The 26,443-nt window shown below is 35.1% G+C and overlaps 2 protein-coding genes across 10 annotated transcripts in view; one reads left to right on the top strand and one right to left on the bottom strand.

Moving 5' to 3' along the window:
• LOC127863427 (transmembrane protein 272-like) overlaps positions 1 to 19,076 on the top strand; it is a 96,884-nt gene extending 77,808 nt beyond the window's left edge. For all 3 annotated transcript variants that reach the window (XM_052402953.1, XM_052402952.1, XM_052402954.1), the window contains exons 2-6: positions 721 to 814; positions 2,230 to 2,340; positions 2,640 to 2,699; positions 6,656 to 6,862; positions 12,835 to 19,076. In XM_052402953.1, the coding sequence (XP_052258913.1) occupies positions 721 to 814; positions 2,230 to 2,340; positions 2,640 to 2,699; positions 6,656 to 6,862; positions 12,835 to 13,028 (666 nt within the window). In that variant the 3' untranslated portion in view covers positions 13,029 to 19,076. The remainder of the gene's footprint in view (positions 1 to 720; positions 815 to 2,229; positions 2,341 to 2,639; positions 2,700 to 6,655; positions 6,863 to 12,834) is intronic.
• Positions 19,077 to 21,243: 2,167 nt separating this feature from the next.
• The window catches only part of LOC127863423 (serine-rich adhesin for platelets-like), a 91,973-nt gene continuing 86,773 nt past the window's right edge, over positions 21,244 to 26,443 (bottom strand). For 6 of the 7 annotated variants that reach the window (XM_052402944.1, XM_052402942.1, XM_052402947.1 and 3 more), the window contains 2 exons: positions 26,215 to 26,296; positions 21,244 to 25,764 (listed from right to left, as the gene is read on the bottom strand). In XM_052402944.1, the coding sequence (XP_052258904.1) occupies positions 25,657 to 25,764; positions 26,215 to 26,296 (190 nt within the window). In that variant the 3' untranslated portion in view covers positions 21,244 to 25,656. The remainder of the gene's footprint in view (positions 25,765 to 26,214; positions 26,297 to 26,443) is intronic. The other variant, XR_008041049.1, reaches the window with a different exon arrangement.

The raw sequence follows: 26,443 nt of genomic DNA, 5'->3' as shown, positions 1-26,443 counted from the left end.
ATAGGTGAGTAATTTAGAGCTGTTGATTATCAGTGTCATTTTAGATACTGTAACCATTGCATAAGGTTAATTTTATTATAGCTGAATCATTTTATTTTTGCTATTGGAAAAAAAAACAATAGTGAACAAAATTTCAATTTAGAAAAAATCAGATTTTTTTTAATTTTCTACATTTAATTTAGATTCATGCATGCATGTGTTTCTCATGGAGCTGCACATTTTAGTAAAAGGTAAAGGTCATCCTTAAAGGTCAAAGGTCAAATATATAGCTTCAAAGCGGCGCAGAAGGGGACATAGTGTTTCTGGCAAACACATATCTTGTTTTTAATCTGTTATTCTAAATTTGACATTCCATGGATTTTTTCTTCATTCGGGGAAAGGGCCTGACCTTCATTTTGGGGAAAAAGTTATTGACAAAACTGTGAAAGGGGTAAAAATCCCAAAGTAAGCGTGATTTGGAGAAAATTGCATCATTTTAAAGAAATTCTCTGTATGAAAGGGGTCTTTCGTTATGGAGAAGGGGCTTTTATAAGGCCCTTGCTAAAGATGGATTAGGAAAAAAGCCCTGCATTTTTAAACTTCGAGGCTTTAAGTAAGTTTAAATGGAATGTGAAAACAGTGAAAGCATTTGGAAATATCTGTGTTTTGCCCAGTTAGATACAGACTAGTGGTCTGTATCATCATCTGTGCTTGTATGGAAAGTCTTTTCTTGTTTTTCAGGAGGCCCAGATGACCGATGGCCCGCCCCCGGCGTATGAATCAACAATAATGAGTTCCAACATTCCTCCCTCCTACTCAAACACACCCGCTGATGGTATGGAATGTAACAGTTTTATAAGCTCACCTGAGCACAACTTTCTCTTAGTGAGTGATTGTAATCGCCTTTTGCAATTCATTTGTCTGGCGCATATATTGTATGTCACCATCACCCTTGGAAAAGTATTGAGGCCACAATTTTTGCCACTTTTCATGAAACTTGGTCGGAACCTTTGTCCCAGTGTAAGTTTAGTTAAAAAATGTGAGGGATGAAACAATTGGTCACTAGGTCAATTTAAAGATAAAAGCATGTAAACAGTCTTTAACCCTTTCCCCCATCAGAAGCAAAGTGAAAATGTCATGCTCAGAACATTTGTTGTAATAATGTCTTGGCACAGATCAAAAATGATTCCAGTCTGTCGATAGTTGGGCAATATGGGTTTGTATTTGGGGCCTACTAAGTCAAGGATAATGTTATTCAATGCATAAACAATGTTATTTATGCAAATAAGGAATAATTTTCCTTACAGTTCATACACTAATGAAATGCAGAAAATTTAATACGATTAATTTAACACAATTGCATAACAACGCCACGCACAAATGGACATGAACTGCTAACCAGAACCTGTTTAAGTTATCCCTATTTAAAACTACGTACTAAGGCTATATAGTGTTAAACCGGTGTAACGACAGTTTTGGTTAATGCCAGACTTTGTAGGTAACAAATTCAGGTTAAGGTTTGTATTCAAGTTTATTAGGTTAAAATTTGCATTAAAAAATATATTATACATGTATATATCTGTAAAAGCTACAGATATTTAACTCTTGACTTTTCAGGTTTTGTGCAAACATTTTAAAAATATATAAATATTATATATAATATATATCTGAACATATAAATGTATAAAATTGATCCAAATTGAAAAAAATAATGTTAAAGTAAACAGGTTGTATTTGTAAACATTTAAAATATCAAACTGTAGTGTCTATTATAAAGCCCCTAACACATTTCTGTACATGGCATTGTATTAATCTTTTAAACTATTTGTTTAAAAAAAGATAACCTAGACATTTTTGATTCCAATAATCCTAACTTCAAAGTACTTTCTCTGTCATACCGGCTCATAAATACCTGTAAAAACTCTATTCTCTTACTGTAATTTTTTGTGTAATAATAACAGCAATAATAATGGGTTGTTTCCCAATGGCAGAAATTAACATTTAAATCTACCCAATATTTGTCCCCAAAAGTTGCCAAAATTTTCCAAAAGCTCACTTTAATATTAATATTAATTCAAAAATGCTGTTTAACATGCATTTATAAACAATAGGAATACTGTTATATATAATCATATTAATAATCTTTCATTTTTTCCCTATTGCATGGTTTATTGCGCTATTTGTCCCAAACCAAATGGCACAGGCTGTAAAATATCAAATAAAAGCAAAATCACTGCCTTGTTTTGACAGCCCCTCCCCCTTCCTATGACTCGCTGTACGGGAAAGTGAAGGCTGCCAAACAGTCGTCTGACGGGAATGTGGACTTCTGCAAGAAATTCATGATGATCATCTGTGGAACAAGTATGGACTTAACATTGGCACAAAATTTTTATATTATATTTTTCTTTTGCTGTATTTTATTTACCAGTTTGTCATTTTTAATGACTTAAACTTATTCTTGTAGATATAAATGCATGATACATGTAGATGAGCAATTCCAAAGATTTATTTTTTATTAAATACCTTTAAGAATACAATTTCTGTTTAATCTATAACTTAAATTACCTGCTGTGTTCCACATTATGCAACTGTGTTGCATTTATTATGAACACTTTTTTGTGCATAAAGATACATTTTCAGCATTTTAATCTCATTTTCAGTTGGATGTACAATCATGCTAGCCTTTGTGTTGGCCATTCCTATAACAATGATTGTAATGGGTATGTAAAACTTTGTCTTAAACCCTTACCACTTAGATATGTAGTTTGATGCATTTGTAGTACCTTAACAAGTTATTTTTAATTTAAGACCTTTTTTAGATTTTTTCTAGATTCTAGTTTTTAAGGCTTCATCTCCAAACCTTAGATACTAATGGGCAGCAAGCAGCATAGAACCTCAACATACTGCGAGTTACTCGCAGGCTGCTCAGGTTTTATGCTGTTTGCACATAGCTATTTTCACTTTGCTTCTGAATGCGAAAGGGTTAACAATCCCGTCTTAAATAGATCAATAATTAAACACAAATGTGTAGAGTATTGAAATTTTATTTGAAAATTGAATACCAGTGAGAAGAAAGTCTTATGTGTGGTAAACTCAGAAATTTAGAGGGTCATATATACAGTGTCTACGCTGTTTCATTTTTATGCCCCCCTTCGAAGAAGAGGGGGTATATTGTTTTGCACATTTCGTTCGATCCGTCGGTCGGTCAGTCCGTCCACCAGATGGTTTCCGGATGATAACTCAAGAACACTTAGGCCTAGGATCCTAAAACTTCATAGGTACATTGATCATGACTGGCAGATGACCCCTATTGATTTTCAGGTCACTATGTCAAAGGTCAAGGTCACAGTGACTCGAAATAGTAAAATGGTTTCCGGATGATAACTCAAAAATGCTTATGCCTAGGATCATGAAACTTCATAGGTACATTGATCATGACTGGCAAATGACCCTATCGATTTTCATGTCATTAGGTCAAAGGTCAAGGTCACAGTGTCTTGAAATAGTAAAATGGTTTCCGGATGATGATTCAAGAATGCTTACGCCTAGGATCATGAAACTTCATAGGTACATAGATCATGACTGGCAAATGACCCCTATTGATTTTCAGGTGACTAGGTCAAAGGTCAAGGTCACAGTGACTAGAAACAGTAAAATGGTTTAAAATCAGAGCTACAGATAAGCTTTTTGGGGTAATTGGGTAATACCCTTCAAAATAAGAATGAATTGGGTAATGGAAAACGTGATTGGGTATCCAAAAGTATCATACCCGCTCATTTAAAAAAATAATTGGGTTATTGTACCAAAGCAAACAAGTGAATTGGTTAATTGCAATAAGACATAAATTTAGCTTCTCAAAACTGTACCTACATAAAGTCACTGTTATGTATTCAATTGCAGTATAGGTTGTTCCATCTTTCTGCTACCAGATTCAACAATGCAATTTCTCAACCCACTCATCGAATGCGTTTCTTCTTGTTTTTGTTCCAATATGGGCCAGTACTTTCGTTTTGGAAACACAACACACCCCATCATAGGGGGCTGGAACGGTATGGGATAGTATAATATAGTGTATTTTGACCGAAAATGCCCAAAACCAAAATTAAATATAATAATATTAACACGGGTTTCAACTCAATTTTTTTATTTTCTGACAGCCATCAATGAGAGTCCGGTTGCATTGCCAAAAAAATAATACAAATAAACCACTTAGGCATTTAGACGTAGCTAAGACATAGCTCTATCAATAAACAATAACAACTAACAGCACAAGGCACTTAAAATCTTATTTTGGAGAACTTAAACATATCTGATTGATGGCTGTCAGAAAATATTTTTTTTAGTTGAAACCCTTGTTGCTATAACTAAAATTTTTTTTTTTTTTTTTTTTTGCAGTTTCGGTCTATACGCACTTTATTATACTATCCCAACACCGGTCCAGCCCTCTGTGCACGCCATCAACAAGTTCATCTAAAATACTACCGCAGATGTCCATGGAACAAAACATGGAGTTAATAATGTCATTAGCTATGCCCTATGCAATTGTTTTAGATGTATTTACCACGACAAAGGAATATATATGTTTTTTTGTATTTTTTGCGGAACTTTTCGTCTGCCTCGAGACGCCAATTTGTTTGACTCGAATGTGTTATCATCTAAACGATTGGTCAATACGTTACCAGATAAAACAAGCGCTTGTCGATAAAGACTCGAGTCAAAACGGCCAAAACAAAACGGGATTTTTCATTACGCCTAGAAGGCGTCTCAAATTGGGTATCGGCGATTTATTTTGCGTACCGGTACGCAAATACGCAGCTTATCTGTAGCTCTGTTTAGAATGCTTACGCTTAGGATCATGAAACTTCATAGGTACATTGATCATGACTGGCAAATGACCCCTATTGATTTTCAGGTCACTAAGTCAAAGGTCAAGGTCACAGTGACTTCGAACAGTCAAATGGTTTCCAGATGATAACTCAAGAATGCTTAGGCCTAGGATGATGAAACTTCATAGGTACATTGATCATGACTGACAGATGACAGCGCCCTCACACTACTTTGGGGGAAGGGGTCCGCAGCCTGTAGGAGGGGGAATTTTTTGTAAATGGGGGAATTCTTATAACGAAAAAAACAACAACTATGTTTAACTGTTATAAACATATATTTCTATATATGCAACTGTCTATATAGGACAGAAAGGTGGACTTTTACTCAATCTATATAACAGTAATCTTATTTAAAAGTCCACTATTATGTTCTTTTTGTTCCTAAAACAAGCTAGTGCTGTGTCCATTTGCATGCAAAGTCTGTCATAAACCAAAGATCGCGACCATGATATATCCAGCGTGTGATATAAATTGTCATGTTATTCATGCATGTTTATGTATGCATTAGCATAGTTTGGAAATCTCAAAACATGCTATTTACCGACCTTATTGAAGTATGTGTTATATCCATATGTTACTCATTGGTATAAAACAAAAAATTATTCCATGTAAGTATTTTCAAATGCGTATAATTAAATTTGTAATCCGAAAACATTTGTCAAGTTTTATTGTTCAAGAAAGCATGCACAAATTAGACCCATGTACAAAATGATGTCATTCATTCTCATGGAAAGCATGGGCTTTGATAGTATCTCTAAATTAAAAGCAAGTAGTTAACATTGTATCTAACGCGCAAAGATTTATGAGATAGGTTAGTTTTGACTTGTGACATTTACAGTTAAAATTGTATACACCTTCATGTGTGCACTGGTGTGTTTCGGCAGTTCAAAGCAAATTCAAGAGAGAATGGTAACACCCAAAATGACCTGTGATGTTTAGCCAATGGTGTTATTGTTTATTGCAGTACACAGGTGTTAAAGTGATGTACAATGAAAGCAGACAATCTGGTCAAAACTGGATTATGAATGTCGGATTCAACACAAAATTAAAGTGGGTGAAAAAAAGGGTAAAATACTAGTTTGATATATTGGAGTCAATTTTCAACTATAAATCAGCGATTTTGTTTTGTTTTTTTGTTTTTTCTGAGGGGGAAAAAATCAGGTTTTTTGGGGGAAAAAAATTATACTTTTCAGGTGGGGGACTGCCCTCGAAATTCGGCGGCAGATTTGATAGATTAAGGGCCCTGGATGACCCTATTGATTTTCAGGTCACTAGGTCAAAGGTCATGGTCACAGTGACTCGAAACAGTAAAATGGTTTCCGTATGATAACTCAAGAATGCTTATGCCTAGGATCATGAAACTTCATAGATACATTGATCATGACTGGAAGATGACCCCTATAGATTTTCAGGTCACTAGATCAAAAGGCCACAGTGACAGAAAACGTATTCACAATCGCTGCCACTACAACTGACAGCCCATATGGGGGGCATGCATGTTTTACAAACAGCCCTTGTCTTAAATAAGATTTTTGTAAGGAGTGTATATTAAATGGCAGATTGAAACATATTTCATGTTGAATGGTTCTTCTTTTTCAATTGTGTATTCTGTAATTGTACAAGTGATCAGTTCGTTTGCCTTCTGTACAAAATATCTTAATATTTTTAGAATGTTCAACAAAACTGATCAAGTTCAGGTGCTAGCAACAAGAACAAATGCTCCATCTCTGCATTTATAAAAACAGAGGATGTATCATGTTAAAATATTCAATAAAACCGACCCATTTCAGGCGCTATACACAAGAATGACTGCCCAGCAGAGCGCATGATCCCCATCTACCTGATTGTGGGCGGATCGTTCGGAATCATTAAAAACCTCTCAAGTCTCCTGCAGCGTTGCATGAACAAGGACGATGAAGACAGAGATGAGAAGAATGCAAAGACCAACCCATTTGACGCCACGCTGAACTTGTTCCTCTTTGCATGGTTTATTGCTGGTAGGGAAGGTTGATTTTAATCTCGACTATTATATATGAAATATATAAAGTGGAGCTATCCTACTCACCCTGGCATCGGCTTGAGCGTTGGAATGTTAAAGTTTGCCTACCACCTCAAATATTTTCTATGTCCCTTGACATATTGCTTTTATATTTTGCATACTTCTTTACCAACATGATCCCAATCTATAAACATGAGCAGACAACTGTATCAAATATTTATTAATTTATGCATATTATTGATAAATCTATGTTAAAGTTTGCGTACCACTTTAAATATTTTCTATGTCCCTTTACATATTGCTTTCACATTTTGCATACTTCTTTACCAACATGACCCAAATCTATAAACAAGAGGAGGCAACTGTATCAAGCATTTTGTAAGAATTATGTTCCCTTTTTATACTTAGAAAATTGATAATTTGGTTAAGTGTTAAGTTCTGGTCCACTGTATTCCTAAACTTGAGGAAAAAGTAGCAAATCTATTGCTTTCATACTTGCAACACTTACTAACTATCATAAGGGGACTGTGCAAGCAAAGTTATGTTACTCCGACTGGCATTTTGACAGAATTATGGCTCCTTTTATACTTAGATAATTGAACTTTTGGTTAAGTTTTGTGTTTTGGTCCACATTACTCCTAAAGTATTATAGCTATTGCTTTCAGAATTGGAACACTCGCTAACTATCTTTTTGTCTTAGTAACTTTGAATATTTTGTTAAATTTTGTGTTTAGATCCACTTTACTTCTAAAGTATCAAGGCTATTGTTTTCAAACTTCAAATACTTTCTTTCTATCATGAGGGTACTGTACCTGGCAAGTTGAATTTGACCTTGACCTATGAATGACCTTGACTCTCAAGGTCAAATTATTAAATTTTGCTTAAATTGCCATAACTTCTTTATTTATGATCAGACATGTTTCATACTTTGACAAAACAACACTTACCTGACATACCACAATGGACTCCACCCAAACCATCTTTCCAAGCCCCACCCCAGAATCCCCCGACCCAAAATTTGTATTTCCCTTTTTTTCTTATTTGGTAAAAGAAAACACAAATATTTATTTATTGTATTTTTGAAGGACCGTCCAACCATCCAACCCAAGCTATTGCTATCAAACTTGAAATAAAATCTTATTAGTTTGTTTTGTGTCTTAACAAATGTTCAATAAATTGTGCAGTGCTTCCCCTGGCTCAAACATGTGTAGCCAACATTTTCGTCAAATAGATTTTTTTGTAGCCAAATTTTAGAATATGTAGCCAAAGTTTTTGCCAAGCATTTTGGACTGCCTGTTGCAAGTCTAAAAGTAGACAAGAGACTAATATTTGCTTTTATATGTTTCTGCATGTATACTATAAGAGCACTTGCCTTGGTATACGTACACTGTAGCGCAACTTATGTCATTTGTATATTTTATTAGCTCATCTATTTTTTGAAAAAAAATTATGAGCTATTGTCATCACCTTGGCGTAGGCGTCGGCGTTGGCGTCGGCGTCCGGTTAAGTTTTGCGTTTAGGTCCACTTTTCTCAGAAAGTATCAATGCTATTGCATGCAAACTTGGTACACTTACTAACTATCATGAGGGGACTGGGCAGGCAAAGTTAGATAACTCTGGCGTGCATTTCGACAGAATTATGTGCCCTTTAATACTTAGAAAATTTAAAATTTTGGTTAAGTTTTGCGTTTAGGTCCACTTTTCTCAGAAAGTATCAATGCTATGGCATTCAAACTTGGTACACTTACTTACTATCATGAGGGGACCGGGCAGGCAAAGTTAGATAACTCTGGAGTGCATTTTGACAGAAAATGCCCAAAACCAAAATTAAATATAATAATATTAACACGGGTTTCAACTCAATTTTTAGCTCATCTATTTTTTGAAAAAAAATTATGAGCTATTGTCATCACCTTGGCATCGGCGTCTGCGTCGGAGTCGGCGTTGGCGTCCGGTTAAGTTTTGCGTTTAGGTCCACTTTTCTCAGAAAGTATCAATGCAATTGCATTCAAACATGGTACACTTACTTACCATCATGAGAGGACTGGGCAGGCTAAGTTACATAACTCTGGCGTGCAATTTGACAGAATTATGTGCCCTTTTTATACTTAGAAAATTGAAAATTTGGTTAAGTTTTGTGTTTAGGTCCACTTTTTTCCTACAGTATCAAAGCTATTGCTTTCATACTTGCAACACTTATTAACTATCATAAGGGGACTGTGCAGGCAAAGTAATGTAACTCTGACTGGCATTTTGACAGAATTATGTGCCCTTTTTATACTTAAAAAATTGAAAATTTGGTTAAGTTTTGTGTTTTGGTCCACTTTACCCCTAAAGTATCATAGATATTGCTTTCATACTTGGAACACTCGCAAACTATCATAAGGGTACAGTAAAAGGACAAGTTGCATAACTCTGGTTGTCATTCTTACGGGATTATGGCCCTTTTTTGACTTAGTAACTTTGAATATATGGTTAAATTTTGTGTTTCGATCCACTTTACTTCTTAAGTAACAAGGCTATTGCTTTCAAACTTCAAATACTTTCATGCTATCATGAGGTTACTGTACCTGGCAAGTTGAATTTTACCTTGACCTTTGAATGACCTTGACTCTCAAGGTCAAATTATTAAATTTTGCTAAAATTGCCATAACTTCTTTATTTATGATTAGATTTGATTGATACTTTGACAAAACTACTCTTACCTGACATACCACAATAGACTCCACCAAAATCATCCCCTGTGCCCTCGCCCCCCCCTCCCTTTTTTTTTTTTTTTTTTTAATTTTTTTTTTTTTTTAAAGATCATCTCACAAATGACCACCACACCCTCCCACTATACCCCCACCCCACCCCGCCCCCCCCCCCCCAAATTTTTTTTTGTAAACCGTTAAAAAACACAAATATTTATTTTATTATGCCCCCCTTCGAAGAAGAGGGGGTATATTGCTTTGCTCATGTCGGTCGGTCGGTCCGTCGGTCCGTCCACCAGGTGGTTTCCGGATGATAACTCAAGAACGCATACGCCTAGGATCATGAAACTTCATAGGTAGATTGATCATGACTCGCAGATGACCCCTATTGATTTTGAGGTCACTAGGTCAAAGGTCAAGGTCACGGTGACCCGAAATAGTAAAATGATTTTCGAATGATAACTCAAGAACGCTTTTGCCTAGGATCATGACACTTCATAGGTACATTGATCGTGACTCGCAGATGATCCCTATTGATTTTCAGGTCACTAGTTTATTCTGTTTTCACACTGTCCAGTAAAGAGACTTACAAATTGAATTTTTGACACATGTTCATTCATAATGATGTATAAGCCTTTGTTTCTGTGCCAGTAAATACTATGTTTATGGAAATGACGTGAGAATTCAACATTTAAAAAACCAATGTAATATTATATGGCAACAGGACAGTTGTGATTTGCTGGGTCAATTCTATTTAGCTTGACCATCCAAGCGGTTGATAGCTTTGACAAACTGGTGGTCTGAAACATTGAGAAAATGTCACGATTCACTGACAATAAATCAAACATGTAATTCTTGCTACGCAACTTGCATTTAATTTTGTCAATTCAAATTATACATAAAAATATAATTAATTTTTAATCTGCTTGTTAATTGAAAAACAGCAACACAGTTTGTATGTATAAAACAATGTTAATACATAAATAGGATCAAGCATATTAAAATATCAACTTAGATTTAGTTTCCTTTCCTGTACAGGATTTGTAAAGTTAGGTTAATATTTGTGTATTGAACAAAAATAACAACAGTGTAAAGAAAAGTTAATTTGGGGATGTTCTATCCAAACCCTGAGAGTTCAGATTTCCTCAAATGCCAAGTAAATATTGTAAATTTCAACCCACTCCTCTGGTTAGTTTTCAGAGGCACATATAATTAACTTTTGAGCTAAGTGTCTCATTTGTACATGCATTACTGTATTAACTCAAAATCAACTAGTACAAGTGGTAGGCCAGTATTACATGGACTGGTGTTCACTGTTTACACAGTTTCACAACCCCATCTGATACTGGTCAGTATCTTGGCAAGTGGCCAAAGTTGGGAGCGGAATTAATGGTCTATTACATAACTGACTTCTGTGTGTGGTAAACACATGATACTGGTCATCTGGTCAAGTTGCACTTGTATACATTTGCCCAATACACAACACTAGCCTTGCCTATTTTTAATCAGATTGCATTGCTATCTATGGTGGTCATTGACTAGGGGAGTTAACTGCTATAAATAACATGTTTCATTACCATTAATAAATAAAACATTACAAATTGTGTGCACGTTTCACATATTGTCAAATAAGTCAAAATGTGTGAAAGGAATCCAAAAAATCAAAGACTCAATCATATAATGGATATAATTGATTAGTATAGGTCCTGATTGGTTTTTGCACTATTTATTGGATACATTTCACAGGTCATTGACATACAGTGACAAAAAACATATTCACACAATGGCTGTCACTACAACGGAGAGCCCATATGGGGGGCATGCATGTTTTACAAACAGCCCTTGTTATTTTATGTTTGAAATACCGTCCAACCATCGCACCCAAGAATCCCCCCACCCCTCCCCCCTCCCCCCACCTGAATCCCCCCCTAATTTTTTTGTTTTTGTTTTTTTTTAATATCATCTCACAAATTACCACCACACCCTCACACTTTACCCCCCCCCCCCCCACCCCACCCCACCCCCCAAATTTTATTTTTGTTTGAAACGGTTAAACATTGCGATTTTACTGTAAAACTTTTGGAAACATAGCCCCGCTGCACTTTAATAAGATGCGAATGGTGGTAAATCAATCAGGCGTGAAAAACACCATGTTATTTATCAGTCAGCAAATTCTTAGGTGTCTGGGGTTTGGGGATAGTTAGTTGGCTTTGTTATAGCTAATACACTAAATTGTTCCAACGATGTACTACTCCGCGATAAAATCGTGACCATATACCGGATGGGATCCACGTGGCCATTTTGCAATAAGATCATAGATGCAGTATTACGTAAAGCATTTTAACAAATTATGATGGAATTAATTACAAACAAGTCAACTGTAAATGTTTTCATGAATTCTTAAATGGGTTTATAATTCGCTTACTGCTTTACGCAAATTGTTTTAAATTGTCAGGAGTCATAAAACAGATTTAATTGTTTATTTAAGCAGATAAGATGTACAGTTACACCATTGTTTTGTTTTCACACCAGACACTTTCCTTTGTTTCAATGCCCGGTTCTGACCGGTGTTGATGCAGACTGCGTTTTCAATTTCGCAATCAATAACATGGTGATGTATTGCATCATAGTCTGCAGTTTAAAGAGTTAAGAATCTGGGACAGCACTTGACAGGAATTAAAATTGTCCGCCAAACATTTTCGCCAAACGATTTTTGTATTCGCCGAAATTGCTAAATTTTAGCCATTGGTGAATTTGGCGAGCGACAGCGGAAGCCCTGTTGTGGAAAATATACCTGAACTCAGAACTACTGTCAAGCACAAGAAAGCCCCTCCTTTTGAGGTTAAAAAACTGTGTGCGAATCTTTACTTTTGAAAGGAATAGTATTTTTTATTTCCTAGCCCAATTGCACAATGACTAGAGGGAACATTTACAGTCAGGCAAATAGTTTCAGACCTCATAAACTTTGAAATACTTACACGCTCAGAAATAATCATGACCATCACAACAAATTGTAGGAACATAATTATATCTTTTAAAATTTCATTCATAAGTATTTTCTGGACCACTATTACTTATTTTAATGCAATCTTTGGGTGTCTGCCCCATTTTGTTGTTTAATTTTTGAACTCAAAAAGTAACACTTATTTATATTATTTAAGCTTGTTTATTGTAAATGTTTCATATTCACAAAGTGACATTGAAATAAATGATGAAAACAAAAAACAAACCCAAATAAGGTAATACTTGGGGAAAAAAATCCACCCTTTTCTTTCAGGAAATGTCTGGATTTACCGCACACATGATGAATGGTCCAAGGACCCCACACATGCTAACTACTGTGAGCCGTCCCTCTATTGGTTTGCCTTCTGGCTGACAACCGCCATGTACATCCTCATGGGTAGTATGTGCTGCTGCATTTGTTGTGGCGGAATACTGGCTGCATGCTGTGGAGCACTCAATTCCAGTTAGAATTGCTCTTTTGAGGGTGTGTTTTTATCGGCTGTTTGTGCATTTGAAGTAAAATACTTTGATGTAAAAAGAATATGTGGACTTAAATTTTTCAAATTTGATAACAATTTGTACCATCAAGAGCATATTAAATGGACATGCTTTAAATTTGTCTGAAATATAAAAGTTATATTTTACTCTATAAGGAATAATAGTAAAATAAAAGATTAAATTAATTGAGCTGTATCTTGCATAGATGTGTGTTATGTTTAAACTGACCTGAGCACAACTTGCTCATGGGGAGCTTTTGTGATCGCCTTTTGTCCGTCGTCCATCGTGCGCTGTGCGTTGTTCGTTGTGCGACGTCAACATTTGCTTTGTTCATTCTCTAGATGCAACATTCATTGTCCAATCTTCATGAAATTTAGTCAGAAGATTGGTTTCAATGATAATTTGGATGAGTTCGAAAATGGTTACATTTGCTTGAAAAACATGGCTGCCAAGGGGCGGGGCATTTTTCCTTATATGGCTATAGTAAAATCTTGTTAACACTCTAGAGGCCACATTTATTGTCTGATCTTCATGAAACTTGGTCAGAATATTTATCTCAATAATATGTTGGACGAGTTCGAAAATGATGCCGGTTGGTTGAAAAACATGGCCGCCAGGGGGCGGGGCATTTTTCTTTATATGGCTATAGTAAAACCTTGTTAACACTCTAGAGGCCACATTTATTTTCCGATCTTCATGAAACTTGCTGAGAAGATTTGTCCCACTGATATCTTTGATGAGTTCAAAAATGGTAACCTTTGCTTAAAAAACATGGCTGCCAAGGGGCGGGGCATTTTTCCTTATATGGCTATATATGGCTATATTAAAATCTTGTTAACACTCTTGAGTCCAAATTTATTTCCAATCTTAATGAAACTTGGTCAGAAGATTCATCCCAATAATATCTTGGACGTGTTTTAAAATGATGCCGGTTGGTTGAAAAACATGGCCGCCAGGGGGCGGGGCATTTTTCCTTAAATGGCTATAGTAAAACCTTGTTTACACTCTAGAGGCCACATTCATTGTCCAATCTTGATGAAATTTGGTCAGAAGATTTGTCCCAATAATATCTTGTTATCTCAGGTGAGCGACTTTGGGCCTTTCAGGCCCTCTTGTTATGTTTTATGCGTCAAACATACCTCCAAACTAGCCTGTGCATTTGCGCAGTCTGGTCAGGAGCTACTATGTTGGCTATAAAGTCATGCAAGGTTTCGTGGTCTCTACAGATGACAATATTACTCTTAACAAGATTATTCAGATGTAGAGGCATGTCTGGAGCTACACTGTTCGGATATGTCATAAGGCCCATTTTTGCACGATGCAGCTTAATTAAGATTTGTTTCCAAAACAGCCCTGCAAACTAAAGAGTTTTCATAAAATCTTCAGTTTTTGTTTTTACTCTTATATAAACATAAAATTTTGATTAAACACAATATTCACCCTGAAACTTACAATAAATAAATTTATATACAAACAAAAATATTACTTAAAACATGTAATCAATAGATTGTTCAATATTTTGTAATATTTTAGAGTTTCTACATAAATTATTTTCATGGACTGCTCAAGAAACAAGAACATTTTTTTGTAAGTTGCCTTTAAGTAGTGTGATCATACATACATTTGTATTTCTTACATTTTGCTAAATATGACTTTTTGGAGATTTTTGTCTAGGGCTGGTGTACAGAATATTACCCTATTATGCAAACAAGGCACATTTACGTTTATAACTTGTACGATTTTTATTACATATGATAGTTATTGCATAGCATAGATTCTTTTGAAAGTTAAGAGTTCAATCGATTACTTGAATTATAATTGCAAAGTAGGGAATAGCAGAAATGTTTAGCTGTTGATAAGTACACAAAACTCATATACAATTTTGCATTATCTGTCTTTTTGTTTTCTCTTTCTGTTGTTTTTTTCCAAAGATTTTACATTAATTTTGTTATTGTTAAATGTGATTTAAAGATTAATTATTTGTAGTTTAAGTGACAACATTTTTGTAAAGACAAATAATTGTTAGCATTTGCACATTAAACAAACTTATTTTTATATTATTTCTTAATTATTATACTCTTCTGTTGTTTACTCTTGTTAAGTTTTTATTTTTGTTTTTAGCTCACCTGAGCACAACGTGCTCATGGTGAGCTTTTGTGATCGCCTTTTGTCCGTCGTCCGTCGTGCGTTGTGCGACGTCAACATTTGCCTTGTTCACTCTCTAGAGGCCACATTTATTGTCCAATCTTAATGAAATTTGGTCAGAAGATTGGTTTTAATGATATCTTGGATGAGTTCGAAAATGGTTACGTTTGCTTGAAAAACATGGATGCCAAGGGGGCGGGCATTTTTCCTTATATGGCTATTTATGGCTATAGTAAAATCTTCTTAACACTCTAGAGGCCACATTTATTGTCTGATCTTCATGAAACTGGGTCAGAAGATTCATCCTAATAATATCTTGGACGAGTTCGAAAATGATGCCGTTTTTTTTAAAAACATGGCCGCCAGGGGGCGGGGCATTTTTCCTTATATGGCTATAGTAAAACCTTGTTAACACTCTAGAGGCCACATTTATTTTCCGATCTTCATGAAACTTGCTCAGAAGATTTGTCCCACTGATATCTTTGATAAGTTTAAAAATGGTAACCTTTGCTTGAAAAACATGGCTGCCAAGGGGCAGGGCATTTTCCTTATATGGCTATAATAAAACCTTGTTAACACTCTAGAGGCCACATTTATTGTCCAATCTTGATGAAATTTTGTCAGAAGATTTGTCTTAATGATATCTTGGATGAGTTCGAAAATGGTTACATTTGCTTGAATAACATGGCCGCCAAGGGGCGGGGCATTTTTCCTTATATGGCTATATAAGGCTATAGTAAAATCTTGTTAACACTCCAGAGGCCACATTTATAGTCCGATCTTCATGAAACTCGTTCAAAAGATTCATCCCAATCATATCTTGGAAGATTTAAAAAATGATGCCGGTTGGTTGAAAAACCTAGTTAACACTCTAGAGGCCACATTTATTGTTCAATCTTCATGAAATTTGGTCAGAAGATTGGTCTCAAAGATATCTTGGATTGGTTGAAAATAATTATGTTTGCTAGAAATTGCTTTCAAGGGGCGGGGCATTTTTTGTCCTTATATAACTATAGTAAACTCTTGTTAACACTCTAGAGGCCACATTTACTGTCCGATCTTCATGAAACTTGGTCAGAAGATTCATCCTGATAATATCTTGGATGAGTTTAAAAATGATGCTGGTTGGTTGAAAAACATGACTGCCAGGGGGCGGGGCATTTTTCCTTATATGGCTATAGTAAAACCTTGTTAACACTCTAGAGGCCACATTTATTTTCCGATCTTCGTGAAACTTGGTCAGAAGATTTGTCTCAATAATATCTTGTTATCTCAGGTGAGCGACTTTGGGCCTTTCAGGCCCTCTTGTTTGTTTAATCCAGATATACATATATATTTGTAAGTTTGATACTACATTTATTTCATGTCTTAGTTTAGCTTTTTTTCACACAAATAATGTGATTACATGGATTTATTGACAATAACTAATGGGATTTATTACCTCGCCTACTTAGATTAAAGCCTGTCAAACAACATTGACTGTGTATGATTGTTTTAACAAGACATGTCCTATGAAATAAGTACTGTCCTAGATTTCTGAATAGTTCAAAATTTCGAAATCTTAAAAAAATCTCTTTATAGATATCTGAACAGTAGAACATTTTTATGCCCCCGGATCGAAAGATCGGGGGTATATTGTTTTTGGCCTGTCTGTCTGTCATTCCGTCATTCTGTCATCAAAACTTTAACCTTACATTAAAGTTTTTGAATAACTTTTGAAATATTGAACATAGCAACTTTATATTTGGCATGCATGTGTATCTCATGGAGCTGCACATTTTGAGTGGTGAAAGGTCAAGGTTATCCTTCAAGGACAAAGGTTAAAAAAAAAAAAAAAAAACAACTTAAACCTTACATTGAAGTTTTGCAATAACTTTTTAAATATTCAACATAGCAACTTCATATTTGGCATGCATGTGTATCTCATGGAGCTGCACATTTTGAGTGGTGAAAGGTCAAGGTCATCCTTCAAGGTCAAAGGTAAAAAAAAAGTGGCGCATTAGGGGACATTGTGTTTCTGACAAACACATCGTTTGAATTATATAAAATCGCATTGTTAGGTTGTCAAGTATTTATGTAAAATTAAATGACATGTGTTTATCTTTTGTACATGTTTTACATCATCCTAAGTGTTACTTTTATCTCCACAAAGCCACATACTGAATTTTACTTTGGTTCTAGACTTAATATTTGTTAAGAATAGGCTCCCTTTGAATGAACAATTCCATAAAAGGGGAATATGTTGTACCTGATAAGCATGTGCAGTTTTCTTAGATGGCGACTCAAATAGTTTGTAATTTCTAATCCATTCTTAATGGCATCATTTCTTAAGGAGTTGACTGTATAAACAATAGATCTTTTTTAATTTAAAAAACCCCAGTTTATAATTAAAGCTGAAACATACTGGTAAATAAAATATTGCAATGGTTCAGAGCTCAAATTTAAACGTTCTTAATTATTGGAACACAGTTTTACATTTTAAAGGCCAGCAAAAGCTTTTGGAGGAGATTGATATAGGAATCATTCTGGAAGGTGGTGTTGTTTACTTTTAAGGTCAGTTTTACTTATCAATACAAAAATACCCTTACATGTATATCCTCTTCAGTTGATATTTTTGTATCTGTTATCAGCAATAATTGTGTAAACAGTACTCGCTATTTTATTGTCACGTGTTTCAATGTGCTACCATATATTATCACACACACACATTTTGTACTTCACTGAAATGTATACATTTGAATATTATTATATTTTATTATTTAGACAATTTAACCTATAGGCAATACATGATTGTTTGATTCAGATAAATAAAAATAAAAAAAATTGTAATGGTGCTTCTATATCCAGGGTTAAAAATAATATTGTAATTCCTTTTGTAAATGAATTAGTTCTGTATCATTATGAAACATTCCTTGAGTTAGAGTGCATGTACTTCATCATGGTTTGAAGTTATTGTTGGAATATCGTTCTCATTCAAATCTGTTTTCTAAGAAATTTCTAAGAAATTTTCAACAAATATTTCTCAAAACATGGTTATGAAACGAAACATTATGGAAAAAAAGGATTAAATCTTAGAGTTTTGCACAAAAAAAATGTTATTTTGTCCAAGTTCTTAGGTATTTTATTTAAATGGAACAGTAAAAAAAACAGTGTCAGACTGTTCAAGTGACTCCAAACAGACCATACTGTAAGTAATAAGTAAGGGTAAATATGAGTTCTGTGCTCAGAAAACACTGCTCAGGCTAATCTAGGACGTCACTTTACACACATGCATTAAGCCCAGTTTCCTCAGAACGCGACTCATATCATTAGATACTTACAATGCATAATTCTGTGCAACTATATATTTTATCATCACCCGTCACTAATAAATACAGCTTAACTCCAAGTGAAATACTTTGATATATGAAACACTCTGATGCAATTGCAGAGATGTAGTTGGGTTCTACATTAATCCATTTATGACTAGCGTCTAGAAAAAAGGTCTTGGCATGATGCAGCGTCTCATCAGGGTCTGCGCTGTTTGCTTAAAGGAATTCCTGTAAGAAATATTCTAATTTTGGAAATAAATTGATCTAATTTAGAAGGATGGGAGAGGTCACTAGGCATAAATGGGTTAAATATTGCTTTTGTTGTACAAATATCATTTTGGGAAGTCCCATGGCTGTTGTGTATTTTTTGTAATAAATAATTACATGTATTTATGTATTTACATTGCCTGTATTGGCATTTGCCATGTAGGGTAAGTTTTGTTATGAGTATATACTTATTTATATTTGGTGTTATTCTTTTTTAATACTTATTGATCCAGTTTCATTTATCTTTGCACAATTGATAATCATGGTGTTTTCAAATAAATTTATAAATTCTTAATATATTGTCTATTTGTTTTGATCATTTAACCCTTTCCCACTTAGAAGCAAAGTGAACATGGCTATGTGCAAAAGCAAAAACCAGAAACAGCCTGCGAGTTACTCGCAGTCTGCTCAGGTTTTATGCTGTTTGCTGCTCATCAGTATCTAAGGGTTAGAAATGAAATCTTAAAAACTTGAAGCTAGTAAGAAAGGTCTTAAATAAAATTTAACTTTCTAAGGGACCACAAATGCATAAAAATACGTATCTAAGTGGTAATGGGTTAGAAAGTTGTCACAAGATTTATCGTCATAAGTAGTGTGCAGTCTGGTCAGTAGCTATGCTGTCTGCTATAAAGTCGTGCACAGTTTCGTGGTCTCAAAGAACTGGGTATCTTCAGACCAGACCAGACTGATGCTATGCTGGCGGCTTATGGCATAAGATCCATTTTCGCATCACACGGCTTATATTAACTCATCATTACAACTTAGTTTAACAGGAGGGCACCCAGCGTTCAAAGACATTTTTATATATCCTTTCCGAGGACACTATTTTGGTATATGTAATTTGTTGACGATTGCATGCATGAAAACAGGATATGAGTTTCAGCCTGAGATATGACACTTTTGAGTAAGAAAGGCATTTTCTTCCATAATTGTGACTTATTTATTTTAGTACTAGTACTCAATTATTTTCTAGGTTCAATTTCTGCCCAAACACATTTAAATGTTGGTAACATTTGTCCACCGAAAAACAAAAAGGCAGAGTAATATGTTTACCTTCATATACTAGTTTATTGAATCAGAGTATCAAATACAAGACAAGAGAAAAATTGTCACAAAACCAGGTTTTCAATTTGAAAAAAAAAAAGTTGGTAAAGGGAGACAATGCAAAATGTGCATTGTTACTGATTGTTCCTAGTTACCCCCCTTGTGTCAAATTCAATTTATTTTTAGTCGTAGCGACCTTGATTTCAATTTGGAAAAAAAAGTCTGATAAAGGGAGACAATTCAACATGTGCATTGTTACTGATTGTTCCTAGTTACCTCCCTTGTGTCAAATTTAATCTTTTTATAGTTGTGGCGACCTTGACCTTCGAGATATCGACGTAATTCTTTTGCATGACACACCATCCAATAATTGTGAACAAATGTACCGAGTAATTTTAAAATCTCAGAATGAATGACATAGTTATTGCCCGGACAAGATCATTTATGGCTATTTTTGACCTTTGAACTTGAAGTGTGACTTTGATGTGGCAGTATTGACGTTATTCTTTCGCATTACACACCGTCCAATGATGGTGAACAAATGTGCCAGATGATTTAAAATCTCACAATGAACGACACAGTTATGGCCCGGACAAGCTTGTTCCGCCCGCCCGCCAGCGGACATTCGCCAATCTTATAGCCAGATTTTTCCTTCGGAAAACCTGGTTAAAAATAGTTTTAATTATAGGTCTGATCAAGGCATCTTATTATTCACAGTATTGTGACACAAATGAGCTTCGCTCTATGAAAAAGGGGGTATGATGCAATTGCGTAGTGTCATCCCAGATTAGCCTTTACATTACACACAGGCTAACCAGGGACGACTTTTTCCTCCTAAACTGAATTCTAGCTAAGAAGAGACTTCCTTTAGACAGAAAATACCATAAACGTGGAAAGTGTCGTCCCTGATTAGCCTGTGCTGACTACACAGGCTAATCTCATATGACACTACTCACATGCATTAAACCCCCTTTTCACAGAGTAAGGCCCATATGTTTGCTTGTACCTGTATAGGGCACTGGTAAAAATTAATAGTTTACGCATCTGAAACACGTTTGATTGCAAAAATATTCACCACTGCATAATAACAGGAAAGAGATTAAATCTTCACCACTGAGAAACGTATTTTGACACATTTGTAGTTCCTTATAAAGGTGCTTTTAATTAAAGACTTCTTACTAAATTAAAGTTTTAAAGGCTTCATTTCCAACACTTAAATACTGATGAGCAGCAAACAGCATAAAACCTTAACAGACTGCAAGTTACTCTCAGGCTGTTCTGGTTTTATGTTGTTTGCACATAGCCATTTTCACTTTGCTTCTAAGTGGGAAAGGGTTAAAATGAGCTTGGCTTTGTGAAAACTGGGCATAAAGCATGTGTGTTCATTGTCGTCCAACCCAGCTCAAAGAAGTCATAGATGAATGTTACATTTATTTATTCTTGCATTTTACTGAATACACAAAAATATGGTAGAAAAGAAAAATTATGTACAGAATGTCATGAGAATGAAATCACAAAATAAACAAAATGAGTGTAAAATAAACGTGTAAACAAAGCATAACATGTATGTATCCATAGGAAACTCTCTACTTAAACTAATATACTTATAACAAGAGATGTGTTTGTCAGAAACATTGTGTATGCCCCCTACTGCGCTGCTTTGATTTATTTTTATTTTTTTATCATTTGGCAGGCACAGATAATTTGTACAAGGGATATAATAAAATATTATTTCCCTTGTAAAAATATCCTGTCAAATGAAATTATCTCCCTTTAAAGCTTGTTACTTCCCTTGGATTTATTTTTTTGACCTTTGACCTTGAATGATGACCTTTACCTTGACCTTTCACCACTCAAATGTGCAGCTCCATGAGATACACATGCATGCCAAATATCAAGTTGCTATCTTCAATATTGCAAAAGTTTTGGACAATGTTAAAGTTTTCGGACAGACGGACAGACAGTTCAAATGCTATATGCCACCATACCGGGGGCATAAAAATATAATTCAAGTTTCGCATCTTAATGTATGCAAAATGAAATAGCACAAACCTTGTATAGAACGATATTGAAATATGTACATATTTAAATCAATTAAAATTGATCAATTACAATTTGTTGTAGCTATAGATTTGCCCCAGTCACAAAGGTCACTTATTCCCCTTCACTAATTTATCAGCTGTGTTAGAGCCCAAATTTGTGTTTAACTTGTATAATCACAATCATAAAAAAATCTAAGTGGTCAACAATTTGACACACTAAAAGAGGGACTATCACAAAATGAGTGACATCATGCGATAATTGGTCATATTCCATATGCAGCCAATCTGGCCTGGAGATACACTGTTCACTTATGGGACCAGGAAACCTTGTGTGACTTTATAGCAGACATCTTAGCTCCTGACCAGACTGCGCAGGTCGGTGCGGAGCTTTTCTGGTTGCATATGGCTTGGAACCCATGTTTGAATCACGCCGTTGATGTACCACATCAACATTTATGTTTACAGGGCATAGTCTTGAATATTTCAAACAAGAAATATAATGCTTACAAAGACGAACATAACATACTACTCTATAAGATAAAAATTGCAATTTTTTATGAAGCGAAATAGTTGCGATGTTCATGCAATAACTTCCTCTAAACTGTTAACCATTGAAAACCTTATAATGCTCATGTATGACACATTTTTTAAATTCAATTAAAACCAAATACCATATTAGAGTTGATAATGTGTTTGACACTAATCAGATTGTTTTATCTTTAATAATCAGAAATTAACAAACAAAAATAGCATGTTAACATACAAAAAATACAGCACAGAATTTGGTGTTTATCAAAATCTGAATATCCACAGGTAAAGAGGCATGCAATCTTCAGGCAGCCTGTTTTAACATTTTTAGGCTGAGCGTCACATCTTTGCATGCTATGAATTACTTTATTGTAGGCTAAAAAAGAGTCACTTAATTGTAGGCTAAGAGTCACTTAATTGTAGGCTAATAGTCACTTAATTGTAAACTAAGGGTCACTTATTTGTAGGTTAAAGGGACTTAACTGTAGGCTAAAAGTTACTTAGTTGTAGGCTAAGAGTCACTTATTTGTAGGCTAAGAGTTACTGAACTTGCGGGCTTAGAATCACTAATTTACAGGCTAATGGACACTTTATATACATGTACAAAATCACAAGCATTTGAAAGCACATACAGGTAAAACAGAACAGGACATTAAACGCAGAAGAAAGCAATATGTTTACATAACATTGCACAAACTGGGGAAATATAGCACATACATTTATTATACACATAATGTATATGTACAATTTCATTATACATGTTCAATGAATCATACCCATTAAACAACAAGAGCAGGAATATTCAGCACTGAAACAAATCTGCCAACTTTGTTGACTTCATATTTCTATTCAATTGTGAAGAACTCAATTTTAACAAGACTATTGCCAAGCAATATGGTCCTCTACCAGTGAAATTCCACCAGTTTCAGAAGTATTTCTAGTCTATTTGTTGCCAAAGCAACCAGAATTCTTGATGTAGGAACAAAATGAAACAAGGGCTGTTTGTAAAACATGCATGCCCCCCATATGGGCCAGTTGTAGTGACAGCCATTGTGTGAATATGTTTTTGTCACTGTGACCTTGACCTTTGATCTAGTGACCTGAAAATCAATAGGGGTCATCTGCCAGTCATGATCAATGTACCTATGAAGTTTCATGATCCTAGCCATAAGCGTTTTTGAGTTATCATCCGGAAACCATTTTACAATATCGGGTCACAGTGACCTTGAACTTTGACCTAGTGACCTGAAAATCAATAGGGGTCATCTGCGAGTCATGATCAATCTACCTATCAAGTTTCATGATCCTAGGAATAAGCGTTCTTCAGTTATCATCCAGAAACCATTTTACTATTTCGGGTCACCTTGAACTTAACCTTTGACCTAGTGACATCAAAATCGATAGGGGTCATCTGCGAGTCATGATAAATCTACCTATCAAGTTTCATGATCCTAGGCATAAGCGTTCTTGAGTTATCATCCGTAAACCATTTTACTATTTTGGGTCACCGTGATTTTGACCTTTGACCTTGTGACCTGAAAATCAATAGGGGTCATCTGCGAGTCATGATCAATGTACCTATGAAGTTTCATGATCCTAGGCATAAGCGTTCTTGAGTTGTCATCCGGAAACCATTTTACTATTTCGGGTCACCGTGACCTTGACCTTTGACCTAGTGACCTGAAAATCAATAGGGGTCATCTGCCAGCCATTATCAATCTACCTACGAAGTTTAATGATCCTAGGCATAAGCGTTCTTGAGTTATCATCCGGAAACCATTTTACTATTTCGGGTCACTGTGACCTTGACCTTTGACCTAGTTACCTGAAAATCAATAGGGGTCATCTGCGAGTCATGATCAATCTACCTATGAAGTTTCATGATCCTAGGCCTAAGCGTTCTTGAGTTATCATCCGGAAACCATTTTACTATTTCGGGTCACCGTGACCTTGACCTTTGACATAGTGACCTCAAAATCAATAGGGGTCATCTGCGAGTCATGATCAATGTACCTATGAAGTTTCATGATCCTAGGCCCAAGCGTTCTTGAGTTATCATCCGGAAACCACCTGGTGGACGGACCGACAGACCGACCGACAGACCAACGTGTGCAAAGCAATATACCCTCTCTTCTTCTAAGGGGGGCATAATAACGTGCATAATATCCATATTGCCATCTGTCCATGTTTTAAGTTTCATGAAAAAATATGACAAACTTTTATAGTTATCGCAGGATCCTAAAAAGTGTGACAGACTGACTGACAGACAGACAGAGCACAAACCATAAGTTCCCTCCGGTTTGACCAGTAGGGGACAATAAAAGACATGGACATACATTGTGAATTATATAGTTTTTTTTATGCAACTCACCAATATTATGCTACACTAAAAAGCTGTACATTTTCATAGCTTTTGATATAATGACAAAGTATGAGCTCAAACATGCAATCATTTCTGCGGATTATGAATAAATATGGCTTAAAACACTTAAATTTTAGCTATATTTAAGGCATTATTAATAAACATACAGTTAACAATAAATCAAGATTTAAACAGCAACAAATACAAAAATGACTATTCTTAGACATAATCTCTTCATAAAACTCCATTTTTCAAAGCCATTACCTTCAACAATACAGTACATAGAATACATATTCAGTTTCTATACACACCAAAGCTTCTGTTGATTAAACTGTCTGATTCATGAACCAAACAATGTAGAGTGCTGTTCAACCTCCGTTATTTAAGCAAGTACCGGCTTCAATTGACAAGTCCGTACATACAGTTGACTCAATTGTGCCCTATTTAGTCTGTACCACACTTTCTAATTTGACAAGATTTTATTGGAATTTGACAATTTATGGCTTTTCACAATTTTGATGTTGTGGATTATCCTTTATGACCTTGTACTTAAAGACTTTAGACTTTGGAACACTTTGAGATTATCTAGTCAACCATTATAGCATTATAGCATTATAGGGTTGTGAATGTGTCAAGGTTCTTTTTTCAATAGCCTGAACAAACGTCTTCACAGTTCAGTCTGAAACTGATCAGGTATTCTGACTTCACAGTCTTTTATATTTTGAATACCAAAGCTAATCAATTTCCGAAATTCAGTTCGTCCCATAAGATCCTGATACATTCTGGATTTCAATGGTTCCACAGGATTCAACAGTCAGTTTCAATGAATGCCAGTCTGAACTGGTTCCTTTTCCAATGCCAGTCTTAACTGGTTTCCTTTCCAATGCCGTGGAGTATATTCAAGCCTCGCTCTCCGTTGCCTCATGTCCGGATCTGAAATGATCTGCAGGATAGAGTCCTGTGGTGCCGTCCGGGAGCATTCCCACGTACCATCCAGCACGGTCACACTGGAAGAATATATAAATGAAGTGATTGCAACATTGTACAACTCTGTCCGAATTAAACTTTGCTTTTTTACCGTATACCATCCAAGTTACTACTTTCCATTACTAGAAAAATAACTGCATATGTATATGTACTTGCTACCTTTCACTTAAATGAGCTAAATATAATGAGTGAACAAATAAAGGCATCCAAGTAAAATACTTCCTAATTTGTAGTTCACTGTAAGTTTAAATGCATGTAAACAATAATGTATGTAAAATGTAATTGTAGTCAACTAGGTAAACAGAAAAGTAGGCATTTAAATTACTGTATGTTCTTACATCCGTTAGTTCTGTGCCCTTGGTTAATGTCCTTATTTACATAACTTAATTCTGTGAGTAATGTCTCTTTGGTAAATGTCTATAATTGCATCTCTTAGTTCTGTGACAAACTTGGTGAATATGTGTACTTACATCACTTAGTTCTGTGACCAATGCACCTTTGGTGAATGTAAGTTCCCCATCAGATTGTGCAGTGTATCCTTTTATAGCAACACTGAAAAACATTCAAAAAGGAATAAATTAAATTAAAATAAACATATCAAAGAATAGATAAGAACAAGAACAATAACTAGAGAAGGCAATGCTAGTACGAGTATATATGCTTTTTACCTTTTAACCCATATGATTCTCTGGCAAACCG

Source organism: Dreissena polymorpha, unplaced genomic scaffold (assembly GCF_020536995.1).
Source record: "Dreissena polymorpha isolate Duluth1 unplaced genomic scaffold, UMN_Dpol_1.0 chrUn008, whole genome shotgun sequence".
NCBI lineage: Eukaryota > Metazoa > Mollusca > Bivalvia > Myida > Dreissenidae > Dreissena > Dreissena polymorpha.
This window is presented reverse-complemented; position numbering and strand designations above follow the sequence as displayed.